The 13,986-nt window shown below is 44.8% G+C and overlaps 2 protein-coding genes and 1 non-coding gene across 3 annotated transcripts; 1 reads left to right on the top strand and 2 right to left on the bottom strand.

The window, feature by feature from the left end:
* Positions 1 to 2,920: 2,920 nt before the first annotated feature.
* TRNAK-UUU lies at positions 2,921 to 2,992 on the top strand. The gene has a single exon. It is a non-coding gene; the product is annotated as a tRNA-Lys (tRNA).
* Positions 2,993 to 3,144: 152 nt separating this feature from the next.
* On the bottom strand, positions 3,145 to 7,244 carry LOC112889824 (arabinogalactan protein 16-like). The gene is made up of 2 exons (XM_025956596.1): positions 6,909 to 7,244; positions 3,145 to 3,566 (listed from the first exon to the last, which is right to left on the bottom strand). The coding sequence occupies exons 1-2, from the start codon at positions 7,033 to 7,035 to the stop codon at positions 3,460 to 3,462; spliced, it is 234 nt and encodes a 77-aa protein (XP_025812381.1). The 5' UTR covers positions 7,036 to 7,244; the 3' UTR covers positions 3,145 to 3,459.
* Positions 7,245 to 8,128: 884 nt separating this feature from the next.
* Positions 8,129 to 12,219, bottom strand: LOC112889644. Its single transcript, XM_025956374.1, has 4 exons — positions 11,947 to 12,219; positions 11,358 to 11,558; positions 9,836 to 9,919; positions 8,129 to 9,261 (listed from the first exon to the last, which is right to left on the bottom strand). Exons 1-4 carry the CDS (start codon positions 12,082 to 12,084, stop codon positions 8,593 to 8,595), a joined length of 1,092 nt encoding a protein of 363 aa, XP_025812159.1. The 5' UTR covers positions 12,085 to 12,219; the 3' UTR covers positions 8,129 to 8,592.
* Between the last annotated feature and the right edge of the window lie 1,767 nt (positions 12,220 to 13,986).

The following is a 13,986-nucleotide window of genomic DNA, read 5'->3' as shown; positions in this document are numbered from 1 at the left end:
CTTTCTTTTCCAAATTTTAATTAGGCTAAAGAAGGTAAAGGTCTGGTCAATGAGAAGTGTTCAGCAAGCAGGATGGAGAAACTGGAATTTCTTTTAACTTCCAAGTTTCTACACCATAAGCCATTACGTCTTGTACTTGGGTTAAAGCTCAATACATTTGATTTGTGTGTGAAGCTTCTCCCTTTGCATGTGTCAATGAAGCATCGAGATAATTCAGTTGCATTTTTAAGGTATCAGCTCAAAAATGTTGTCATCAGATGATAGGCCGACAAAGCTGAAAGAAAAGTTAATGCTAATATCAGCAGTTCACAGCATGAACTTACTCCTTGTGCTGAGAAGGTTTCTTTTCTTAACCCGTTATAAATTAGCTAATACTTAAGAAATAGCACCCTACCAACCTTCTTCTGTTGAAGAAAAAAACTTTTTACAGCAACTGGTGCACGGCATCTTACATTCATCTTGCGAAAGAACAAGTTACTCAAGGGGAAAAGGGTCTTATAAAAAAAAAGGCATATTATTACTATCTACTAGACAAAGCATGACATTGGCTCTTTTCCAAGCTTATCAGACAGACATGACTGAATGTCTGAATTATATCCTTCACATGATTTCGCCGCAAAAAAGATCTTCTTATGGTTGATCTAACAACAGATCAAATAATTCTGGAAGATTAATAAATTCACACTTTCCACTATCCAAGGATACCACCTATGCCTGAAAAAGGAGCATCCAAAGGTTCTGGAATATTTGTAACTTTCACTGATTTGTAACGGAGGCAGACTGGTACTGCTGCATCATTTTGACAGAAAATTGTTGAAGTGCAAATAATTTTTCTTCAATTTATGATGGCTGATTTTAAGCATTACTGGATCATAAGTAAAGTCAGGAATCAATAAAGTGACAAAGTTACCTACATAAAAGAGAATGGAGGCGAATATATGCAACCCAAAATAGATATGAAAATTATTGAACAGCGTGATACAGGCAAAAGCAGTGCACAACTTCACTTGTACTACATGCCCAAAAGATACAAATCCAAAAGCTTATCAGTTAGGCAAAGAACCTTTGGCCCCTTACACTTGTCAAAGAAGCAGAGAATGTAGTACATTGTGAACAAATTCCATCATGATTGCTTAGTGAACTGATTACGATGAAATTTCGCCTCATGATCCTTCACCAAAGTCATGCCATCAATGCTGGTGAACCATGTCACAAACTGCAAAACAATATCTGAGAGAAGCAGCAACCAAGAAACCCCCGACAAACCTAAAACTAAATCTTTTGGCTTGATTGCAATACAAGGAAAAAACAGTTTGCACATATTCATAGCAAAATCACTCTAGCTAACAATATCTCACAAGCTATTTGAACAAAAGGGAACTGGTTTACAACAGCATGTATGACACTTGTTGTTAGAAAGTTTCAACTCCCTTAAGGCAAAAGCAATCGAAACGAGGGGATAAACAGGCCAGAACAAGGGATCGAGCAATAGCAGGATCAAGGACGAGATAAAAATAGAACTAGGAACAATCAATATGGAGGTTAAGGATATTGTTAGAATAGCTTTTATATCAAAGCAGACCTTAGAAAATGGCTGTTGCTATCTAGGCTTACGCCCTATAGTCGACATAAATCCGAAACCACTTGAATTCAAAATAATTAGATTGGCTGAAAATATACCCCAATTCAAATTCACTCTAAGATATATGTAAGTAGCTTTCATCTCTTCACTATGTGAACTAACTAGCATGAGATTTTTTATAGAGCACATGGGTATAGTATATTTTGCTACATATTAGGTAGTGATGAAAGACTACGATGCTCCAGAACCAAATAAACTGACATAGAAGTTGAGTTGACAAGAAACATAGCAAGCACCACATCTTGGGCTTCCCTAGCGCTCTTAGTAGTAACGTGGTTCACTTCTCGCGAGCATAGTTTTGTTGTTTCCTATTGCTCTGCTGATTATGGTTCCCATTGCGTATCAGCTGCTGCTAGTTCTACCTTTGTGCACTATTGTTGAATTGCCCATGAGAGTTTCGTGCAAGCTTCTTGCGGCATCCTTTTTCCACAGGGATGCTAGGTTCCTCCCACCGGCGCTGGCGAAGGTCCAGAAGGGGGGGGGGGGGGGGGTTGGGGGGTGACGGGACATGACGGGTCGAGCGTGGGCTTGCAGTTTGGCTGGCTCAACTCATTGGTTAGGTTTTTTATTTAGGAAAATATATCTAGTTAAAAAAATCTAGAAATATCTGAAAAATATTTTAAAATCTAGAAAAATATCCTCAAGCATCAAGAACTCTAGAGAAAATCTCAGTGATAGAGCTAGACATGATGAACCCAAATAAAATGCTTAGAGCTCATGAAAAGGATTCTAGAAACCACCAAAAAATGGATTTGCTCTAGAGAGTTGAGAATAAAAACTAGAAAAAAAACCTAGCAGGTCCTCAGAAAAAACTAAGCGGTTAAACATATTTGAAAACTATTCACTCAAGAAACGCATGATGCAAACCAACATGAAAGCAACACTTTGTTAACAACCCTAAAGCACATTAATTTAATTTACCAAATAATTGTTTTTCTTGTACTAAATATTGTGACAATTAATATAAATGTTGGGAAAATTTTAGAATTATAAGAAGATCGTTGCATTAATTAGCATCACAAACCCACATCCCAAACTTAAATATTTTAGGTTGCAATATTATAGTTAAGGTTGCTACTATTAGATTTGTTCATTCTACTACAATATCTAGAGATTGGACTTTTCACCAACTAGATGTTTTGGTACCCTAGACTAAAGGAGGATGTGTATATGAGAGAGCCACCAAGGTAATGGGTTAAAAACATCAGGCCGTATATGCAAACTAGATAAAGGGTTGTATAGTTTAAAGTAAGCGCTAAGATAAAGTATAGCTAAGTAGCCGTCCTAGCTCAGTGGTAGAGCGCGTGGCTTTTAACCACGTGGTCGTGGGTTCGATCCCCACGGACGGCGTTTTTTATCCATCTTCCTTTTTTTGACAATCACATGAGAGTTAAAAATCTTGTGACGCGTTGGCACATGACAGGATTGTGGCTTGTTTATTTTTCTCTTTTCTTTTGACGAAAGATTTCATTTCCCTTTGTGTTGTTTTACATGGTGTAACATTTAGGTCGAATCCGGATGCTGATAAAAACACGTGATTGGACAAGCAACCACATGACTGGTAGCTGATGCAATATGCAAACAGGCATTCAACACGAGCCAGTGAAACATCTATAGAATCTGGCATAGCAAGAACAATAGGAGTGGGCATCTATCTTCAGAACGACAGAATCGTGCTCGGCCGGTGAGAACCACCAGCAGCAGCGCTCTTGTTCGTAGCCATCTGCCGTGCATACAAAATTACAACACCTCAACCTCGCCTAAATTCATGTGTATCCTCGCATAGATAGGTCTGCTGATGCATCGACGATTAGGATTCAGAAGAGCTTGTACGGAGAGGTGGCATCGAGTGGATGAATGAGGTAGGTGAGCACAAGCGCAATCAGCATCAGCACATAGGCGATCCCCTGGTCAATCGATGTGCCTGCGTGGACAAGTTATTCCGCGGTTTAGCATATTGTGACTCAAAAGAAAACCACAGAAATTGGGAGCACAAGGACAAAATAGGTTGCACGAATCATTGACTGCAAGGACTTTCACTGGTTTAGATTTGGCCTGCTGAATATGAACTCCATACTTTGAATCAAGAGGCTCGAAAACAACAGATCTACACATAACTGTCTCTACGATAAATTATTGAGGTTTCTGGATCCGGAACTCCAAACTTTTCCAACATGGGATCCTTAGTTCAAAGTTCACCCGATTGTTTATAGCAGACGGTTGGGTTGATTGTCATACGCCGGTTGATCCCAATGGAGAGTGGCTGTGACAGTTACTCAACTAAGAATATCAGGACGATCAACGGCAAATTTTGCAGTGACACCTTGCATTTGGAAGCAAATAGTTTTATGGACCAGAGCAGGAGAAAACTTGGAGTGCCTAGCAGATACATTTCTAGAATTTGAAGTCGCTTTCAATGAAGCAAAATTCTCGACATCCTTCATAGACAAGTGTAAGCAAAGCAGTTGCCATGTATTCAGTGGAAGCTACTCAAGGAACCACGCACATGGTACTAACAAGGGAGGTGTAAAGAAAGGCAAGATGATTGCCAGATGGACAGGCAGCATCCATCTAGTGCGACCATCGTATCAGCATCTGTGCCCTCGAGGAGAAAGAAAAAAGAATCTCCTTTTGCACAGACGAAGAAGCTATTGAAAGCTCCTTCTCATCATAAATTATCGTAACGGACAAGGACAACACGTGGGACAAGGAGGTGGCGTGGGGCTGCGCGCGGGAGGAGATGCGGCACACGAGGCCGGCCATGACCTGGATCCAGCCCTCCGGCGGCCGGTTTGAGTGATGGCAGAGCGGCTGTGGGTCTGCGGTCTTGGCGGCGTAGAAGTGCGGCTGTTTGGAGGCTGCGTGAAGGAGTTGGTCGTGGCTAGAGGAGGTACGGCGGTGGCGCTGCATCTGGAAGGGCTTCTATGGCCACGGATCCGGAATGCCGGGCTGAGTGCGTGCAGCTAGGGATGGGATTCTCCGGGTGAAAGCTTTGCCGGCGTTCTTGCTGGTGGCGATGATGATGGCGTCCCAGAGCGTCGTTCTCCCTGTTGGGGACGTCATCTTGGAGCCCCATCCCTATTGCATGGGGTTCTTTGGGTGAAAACTCTGTCCGCCTATGGACGAGCGATGGCGGCGCCTTCGGTGTCGTCACCTCCTTGGAGGCGTCGTTTGCGGAGACCCATCTCCGCCTGTGGCATTGCCGGTGTCGTCGTTGGTCATGGGTGGCTTCTGCCGGTGGCGCGGCAAGGCGGCTGGGGTGGGTGGTTGGCTGGAAGGGGGTTGCCGAGCCCACATGATGGCGGCTAAAATTATGCTGGCAGCTAGGGGTCATTGCATGGGTGTTGGCTTGGGCTGCTTGCAGCGGACTCCGGCGGCTGGTGTTGCTTGGCAATTGCCAGTGCGGTGTGGGACTGCGTCGGACGGCGCTTGCAGCAACAACACTGTGGGAAGACTAGGTTTGTAGCGGACTGCGGCGAGTTGCTCATCCTCGCTTAGCGACTCCAGTGCGGTACATCATCGGAAGACGGCCAGACGACAACTTGGCTTGCTGACATGACAACAAAGGCTGTGTGCTCGGGTGGTGCATCGAGATGTTGTCGTCCAGCGGGCGCGGCTCGTCTGTTTTGATGGGTTCTTGGAAATGGGGAATCGTTGTTCTTCATCCTGACAACGACTTAGTAAACAGATTTACGACTCGGAGTGCTGAGACGGGCATGGCGAGGCCCGCATGAGGCGAGGCGACGAGTGAGGTGGAGTCCAACGGCGAATGTGGCAAGACCCCCGCGCGTTGTTTTTTTTAGTGGAGACTTCGAGGCAGCTTGTGTGTGGTCCGGATCCGGTGGTTTCACCCTGTCGAATGGTGTGTGGTGTTGCAGCGGCACTACGGCGGTGGGTCTCGCATGGCGGTGGCCTTCTTCGGTGCGGTGCAGCCTGTTTCTCTCGTTTCCCTATCATCGCGGGGCCGTACCAAACGGCGGTTACATGAGGTGGAGAAGGTTGTTAGCTGCAGTGGCTAGACTTCGGTCTACCTCCATTGCCCAGCGGAGTGGTCTCGCCCGTGTCGATGTCCCAATCCGACCGGGTAGTATTTGTCTTGTGGAGACACGTTGTGTGGCTTGCGTCGATGTCCCAATCCGACCAGCCTGAGCTATTTGAGTGGAGTTGAGTTCGGCGCGTGTTGATGCCCCAATCCAACCTGCCGGTGTTGTTGTCATACCTTTTTTTTTTCTGGTTATGGCTCACATAGCTATATTCTTGTATTTTTTCTACTATATCAATAGAAACGCACTCGTCGAGTGTTGTTCGTAAAAAGAAAACTGGCAAAGACTGTTCTACACTGGCCCTACATAAGATATGATAATATTTTACTTTCTAAATCAGTCAGTCAGTGCAAGCATCATATAAACATGTAACGTATTACGGCAATAAAAAAATCTAGAAAATTAACTGATAGGTGTACGCACGAATTAACAAGCACTGTTTATCAACGTGATGGATTCGATTCTAGCTTCATTTGTTTATCAAGATTTCTGGACGAAAACTGACTAGTCTGAACCATTGCTACTACTCGCAAACAGGCGTCTCCATCCAAGCCTGCCAAATTGTCGTGCACAAGTCAGAAACGTCATGCATCAGAAGATCACGGAGGCCGGAGGGTCTTCCATAGAATCAACGTGGCAGATTTTAAGTCGTACTAACAGAGATACTTTGAGTTACACGCTCCATATGACTATATAAGTCTTTTTTTTCTAGCCAGTGTCACGAATTTCTAGAGCATTGAGCTGGAATTCTGGTGGGACTTTGACCGGAAGACCAAACCTTCTGCAGACTATGTCCTTTTATAGAAGATCGCGTCAAACTCTATGGTAGAAGAAGATTTCACTATGTTCATAAAACAGTAATTGTGAGAACAAGAAACTAGACTGGAAACGGAAGCGGATTGTGATCCTGGGAACCATCACTTCAGATGGTTCCTCCGTTCCAAATAAGAGTCATTTTGTTCGAGAAGATGAGCCTACAGGAAGCAGTACTTCGTAGTAAGAACTCGAGAGCAGGTTGGTTGGGGGAATTGACCTCGTGGCTGAGGATTTGATGCCCCTCCCAGGATGCACATGGCTGGCGGCAGCAGGCACGCGTGGGGCCCAGACGCCAGCGACACGCGTCAAGAAACAGAGGTACGGATGGACGAACTGAACTCATTGGACGGGATCGACAGAGAGAAATGGTAATAGTAGGCGGGAGGGAGGAGCAGGGGTGTCCGTACCGTCGCTGGTGGGCGGCGGGGCCGGCGGCTGCGCGTGCGCCGCGGCGGCGAAGGAGGTCGGCATTGCGATGCCCACGAGCAGCACGGCGGCCACCGCCACGGGACCCGCGGAGCACCACGCGGCCATCTTCCTCCGCCCTTCTCTCCCTGCCCCCGCCGCCGGCTCTTGGTCTTGGTTCTGCAGCTCCTGTAGTCCTGTCTCCGCCGCCTCGGCGGGAAAGGAGGGAAGGAAGCGGCGCGACGAGGAGGAAGATGGGGACGAGGGCGAGCGGCGAGAGGCGGAACGGAATCGCGCGACGCCTCCTCACACTCTGCCTGCTCCGCTCCTCGTGCGCGCCGCGGGGGGGGGGCGGGGTGGGCGGGCGGCCTTTATAGCACGCGCGTTAGCATTCAACAACCACGTGTGATTACTCTAGGTGAGCCACCGCCGATGACAAGGCGGGCCTGAGCTCCGGCGCGCGGCGCGCGAGGAGACCAGAACTCCGCGCCATTTCCGCGTGCGGGGATTCCGGGATCGTCCCGAGGTCCGGCCACCGGCCTCTGTTCCTCGCTGACCGGTGGATCCAAGGGTGCGTCAGGGCGAGCGGCCTGGTCCCGCCTGCATTACCTCGCGGCCTCGCCCGGTGAACAGCGGAGAGCATGGGTAGATGTGGATCCAGCGTTCATGGCGGCTTCGGGCCCCCGCGCATGTGAAACCGCATGGGGTCCGGCCGGCTCCCAGGGCCATGTGGAAGCGCCGCGCCAGGCTGTTCTGTGAATCATGATCGGCAAAACGCCGCCCGGTCGGGTTTTTTACCCTTTTTTTCACTCGGCGGCACACGTTCCACTACCTCAGCGACAGACCGGGCCGGGGTATGGAGGTGGGCCCATCAACTCCCTCTTTCGACGGAGCAGCAATGGTCGACAGCTCTGCTTCATGCTCCCATGAATGATGTTATCTTCGATGTGTCCTTGGAAATTTCAGTCCTAGAGTTCGCTCAACTAGTTCGAATCCGAAGCAGCAGCATCTTCTGTGACGACTAACGGAAGGAAACACAATGCCTACGAGTACCTGTACCACCAGTATACTGTTAGCTAGTAGCATTCTCTTTCAACGAGCACGAGGAGATTCCAGAGTCAGGTTCAGGACAAATGCATTCTGTCACCAGGACACAAGACCAAACTTTGGCAATCTACATTCCTATTCTGATGCATATTTGTTCACTTCTACACAAGTAACATGCAGAATAATTCACAGTTTGCTGATCCCCCACTGTACTGAAAAGAATAGTATACTGTGTACAACACATCCATGCGTTCAAGGATATTCCTTTTCAAAGGCACATAACAACGAATCAAATAATAAGGGGTTTAATATGGACTGGAAATTCTATACATGATGAGGCAATTACAAGAATGTGACAGATGCTTCTGCATACAGGCCCTAAGGTTGCAGTAATGACTCATTCTACACAAAAATCTCGAAAAACCTTGTTCTGTTGTCTACTTCCCTGCAGTAACGGCACGACTTTTCATCTTCTCTTCAACCTACATGATTTCTACTACCTAGACACAGCATTACATGACTTCTTTTTCATCATGAAAAGAATAGCTCCAATCTTCTCCATGAGACAAAAAAACATGATCAGTAGACACTCAACAGGAGATGTCAAAGTCTGAACTGAAACAACAATGCTGGCATAGGTCACTTCATCAAATCCAAGAACACAAAGCCATTCCACAGGCTATGCAACAGCATCGACGCCAGCAGGTTGCGAGACCTCGCAAAGACACCTCCCATCACTACTCCGAGAAATATCAAAGGCATAACCCTCTGCGCATTGAAGTGTGCGAGTGCAAAAGCTGCAGCACTTGCTAGGATCGACCATGGAAGTGGCATGTACCGCGTTAGAGATGGGAGAAGGAATCCTCGGAACACAATCTCTTCCCATATAGGTGCACATACAGTGACTACCACTGCATACAGGGCCATTGCCACTGGGTCACGGGCCACAATGGACTGTTCTACATTGGACACCCCGACGACTGGGCCTGGTGACATTGGAACCAGGCTGATGTTTATGTGAGAAAGCAGATTGACTAACGGGAATAACAGACACCCCAACGCTACATCCAAAAGCCATCTACCCTTCAAATTGAACTCAAACCAGCCTGGAGGAAGGGGGCGGAATCTACCAAGGCATTGATGAAGAATTGCAATCCCAGCAAGGCCTTCTGTTATGTCTGTCAAAAGGCTATACAGTGCTTGGCCCCTATGTGTCAATGTTTCCTTGCTAAAGCCAGCAGCATGAGCCAAGAATGGGACTACCCAAGAACCCACAAACCAAAATGTGGCAATCCATAAAATCATGACCTGCATTCATAAATAACAAATGAGTAATTTTTTCTTAATAATACATTTCATGTGAACTGCTCATGTCCTAAGCGATCATTAGCGTCAATGTTTGACAAATTACTTGAGTTAGAGAATCAACAACCAAGCAAACCCTCTAGGTGAATCTAGGTCTCAAAAGATGCCATCCATCATTCATTTCTATTACGTGTACAAACCTTGCTAGCATATATATTTATCACAACCTAAATTATCAGGTAGAAGATATACCATAACCAAACGCAGAGATGAATGTATAAAATTCTGATTTATACTGTACAACAACAACAAAGCCACCAACCCAGTTTGGGTGGGCAAATTCTCAATTGTAATATAAAATACAAACAAAAACATGCTATAAGATCTGCTAAAGCCTACAAAAATCATAGCAGTATATTGGGTTCAAGACTACAGTTTTTAAAATTTCTACAGTCTGCCAATCAATGTGAAAAATAGCTTTACAACATGTCATCAATCATAGAAAACAAGAAGCTGCCAATGAGCACTAGTGCAACAGCCAGGGGGGGAACCTCAGAAGATGGATGGAAGAACTAACCTGAGCAATGGTTTGTCCAGTCCAAGGTACCGTCCAGCATTCTGTCTGAAATCTTAATATTCTGCCTTGTAAATTTTCCTTTATCTAAAACACAAATTGAAAATTCTCACTTGCCATAGAATGAAAATATCCTTATGATGATCAGCAAATAAGATATTATCAGACACTTATTGCTCCAAGAAGCAAAATACAAAGTAATAGGAGCAGTAACTTTTTAACAGTGTATATTAACAATAAGCTAATGAAGAATTTGCTGCCAAGTGAATTACTTATTCCATCTAATGGTTGGGTATTTACAACAATGTTGCATTAAAAAGAACTGCAATTTAGATTTACTGGTGGGAAAGCATGCATGACATTAAACTATAGAGTTTGGCGATAAAGTGTAGCATGACAGAAAATTGATCATATATTGTTGTATCGGTCAGTACTTCTGTCCTAAACATTTAAATGATCATCCTAGATGTTCCATAAAATCTCAGATAAACGTATAATCAAACACAGCTTGCAGAAAATTGATTTCTTACATTTATTTAAATGGTCACTAGGATAAAAGTTGTCTTTCCAAACTATTCTCTATTATCCCTCAAATTGGTTCATTTTTTGTTCCAAGCAAAGCAATAGACAGGAACTGGACGGCATGCATGCCACAACCATTTCCTCTTGTCACTTTTCATACTGTATGTGCCTTATAAAGTTGCAATGAAACATCCAGGAATGCTGCATCACTGGCACCAAAGAGATGCTTGTAAGCTTATATTAGGTCCATATCTTGCTTTCTGGAGAGTGCTCAGACTTGAATCTCCTTGTCAGAAAACTGACGGATGATGTTATATCTGTAATGCCAGTTATTTACTTACTTATTTCTATCAGTGCAGTTTAGCATAAATTTCAATAAAATTTCAACAAAACCCAATAATGATTCCATTTCTCATGTCATTACAAGTATGAAGTTTGGTCAGTTAAACACTTAGAGTAGCAAATAATTTTTTTGTTGGGTGGCCAAATGCTGCAATGGGTGCTAATATATAAACGCATACAACTCATTTTGCAATCTGCTCTGATTAATAATTGCAGATTTGACACAGTATGCAAATTGACATATGAAAACAGTTCATTACAAGTAACACTTAAGTCATGGTACAGAAAAAAGGAATAAATGATTTAAAAATGATCATTCCATTGGCTGCCAAGAATAAATGGAATCAGGAAATCTTAAGAAACTGCACTGGGATTTCTTAAACAGACCTATAAACTGCAGCAGGATTACTGAAATAGACACCATCTACATATTCTATATTATTTCTAAAATTATGACTATCTGATGATATTTCAGATTCTTACATGAAATTGCATCTGATAATCAAGGCAATATAAGTTGACAATCTAGTTGTGGAGTAGGTTTAGCTTTGCTGTACCCTAAAGAATACTGAGCATCCTGTCTAAATAGCACATTCTATGTCCAAATTTACTAGAGTACAAATTAAAACAAGTCAGGATGCAGCAAATAAGTCAGACTTGCCTTCTGCACTTGCAGAAACCAACCCCCCTCCTTGAAATTCTGCTCCTGCTCCCCATTTGAACTTCCCACCTCTTCCTCTTTCGCCTCTGCAGCACTGGAGCTCTCTGATCGGGCAACATACTTGAAGCCGCCATCATCGTCAGATGTCGTTGGTACATCCGGATCATTTCTGAAGCACGAGACGTGCCACAATCTCCATTCCTAAACGCTCAAAGAAAAACGAGAGAGAATAGACCCAAATTATTCCAAGGAAAAAAATGGCCAACGAGGAACAGATTGGCTAGGCAGATAACATTCATCAGGCGACGAGCAAAACTGCAGTTCTGAGAAGTGAGAACGAACTGGACACATTGATCACTACAGTATAAGAGCTTCTTTAACCAGTTTAGAACTCCAACTTGTAAACAGTCAGCAAGCACAACAAACATGGAAGTCTGGAAGACTGGAAACCAGATTCAACCAGCAAAATGCAAAATTCAACAAATCTAAGCACCGGAATAGGGCAAGTTCTGTACTGCTATAACGAGGGTTTAGCTGCGCCCAATACGCGCGCCCAGGTAGAATCGATCAAGTGGTTGGAGCGCCGTACCTTGGCTGGAGCCGCCCTCCGACTCCGAGGCCCGAAGCCGAGCGACGGCCTCGCGGCGGCGGCGAAGGGAGGTGAGAGCCGAACCCTAGCGCATGGGGGCCGTGGAGCGGGAGGGGAGAGGAAGGAGGCGGAGGACATGGGTGGGGCGGGATGGAGGAGGCGCCACGGCCGACGGCTCCGGGGAGGGCGCCCACCTCCAGCCTCTCGATCTGACTCCCCTCGGCGACACAGCTTCGCACGCCGCCGCGGAGGCCAGCATGGATAATTCCCCCACCACAAATTTTATTTATTTTGTTTTATATTACAAGCATGACCAATCATATACGCAGTAAGCTATTTGAAGCAATTTGAGTGAGCACTCCGTACGTATTTAAAGTGTTAGGGCCTGTTCGTTTCCTACCCTCTAAAATTTAGACCCATCACATCAAAGAGAATCTTGCTATTTAGAAGTATTAAATAAAATCTGTTTATAAAACTTTTTGCACAGCTAGGTGCTAATTCGCGAGACAAATTTAATGAGCCTAATTAACCCATAATTTACCACAGTGATGCTACAGTAATCATCCGCTAATCATGGACTAATATACCTCATTAGATTCGTCTCGCGAATTAGCACTGGATTCTGCAATTAGTTTTGTAATTAGACTTTATTTAATACTTCTAAATGACAAGATTCTCTTTGATGTGACCCCTCTAAACTTTAGGCCCCAGGAAACGAACACACCCTTAGACGATGCATACACCCTTAGACGATGCATGGACTAGTCTACAGAACCCACCTACCACGGACTAGTCTCGTAGCAATTAGAGATGAATTGTAATATAAGCTGAATATAAAACTAATTGTAACGAGATAAACTTATTAAATCTAATTATGTAATCATAGACTAATTATGTTTAACAGATTCATCTCGTGAATCAATCTCCATTTATGCAATTAGTTTTATAATTAATCTATATTTAATACTCTTAATTGATGTTCAAATATCTGATTTGATGCGACTAAAAATTAGTCCAACGGATCCAAACAGCCTGTAGTTCGGACTAAAGTTTAGTTTCACCCATCTATATGTTTCAAATAGTTTTTTAGCTAAAGTTTAAAGTTTAGTCCATAGATCCAAACAAGCATAGACTAAAATATAGATAACCTAAAATGATTAAACTTTAGTTCTAGGTGATCCAAGCAAGATCTTAGCTAAGCATTCAGAAGAACGCAAAGTCGGTGGCCCTACATATGGGCATGGTTCTAAGTATGTAGTACCTCGAAATATTTGATTAAAGAATTATATATTATAGTAATATATGTACATAATGTCGGTTTGGTGAGAAAAATTATACTACTATAAAATTATCTTGTCCCAAAGCCTCCCAGCATCATCCTTTATTAGGTTTGAGGTTTGCAGGTGATGTGTGCCCAACCAAAAGATCGATCATTGACTCAGCTGTCGAGACGTGTTTACAGATGTGTTTATAGTTGAAAAGCCATCACCAACTCCAAGAGATCATCGCTCAAGGATGTTGGAAACAGTAAGGCCTCGTTCATTTCCTTCGGAATGGCCCGGAACGAGGCCCAATCCGGGTGGATTGGAATGGCCCGGAACGAATACAGCTCAACGTAAAAATGTTGCTCGGTTACACCTGGCCATGAACGTAATCCGGCCCATTTCAGCCATTCCGGGTGCTTTTTGGCCTGGTTTCTTTCCTTGACCTCTTGAGGCCAGGAACGCATCCGCCTCTCCACTGACGCGAGGCCGCGGCGCAACACAGAGCTGGCGGCGCGGGAGGCAATAAGGTGGCGGCGCAAGGTGACAGCGTGGCGGCGCGCATCCCCGACCCCGACGGCGACCATCTCCCATCCAGTGGCAACCCTCCCCACCACCTTCTCACAGGTAAGCACTGCCATCTCTTCCTTCCCCTCTCCCGTCCTCGCGTTCTTGATCTGGTTGTAGCCTCTCCGTCCAACGAAAGAGAGACAGCCGCCAGCCATCCCCTTGGATTCTTGGGGTCATCGTCTAGGATCAGATGTAGATGTAGATGTTC

This window comes from Panicum hallii, chromosome 4 (genome assembly GCF_002211085.1).
Source record: "Panicum hallii strain FIL2 chromosome 4, PHallii_v3.1, whole genome shotgun sequence".
Taxonomy (NCBI): domain Eukaryota; kingdom Viridiplantae; phylum Streptophyta; class Magnoliopsida; order Poales; family Poaceae; genus Panicum; species Panicum hallii.
This window is presented reverse-complemented; position numbering and strand designations above follow the sequence as displayed.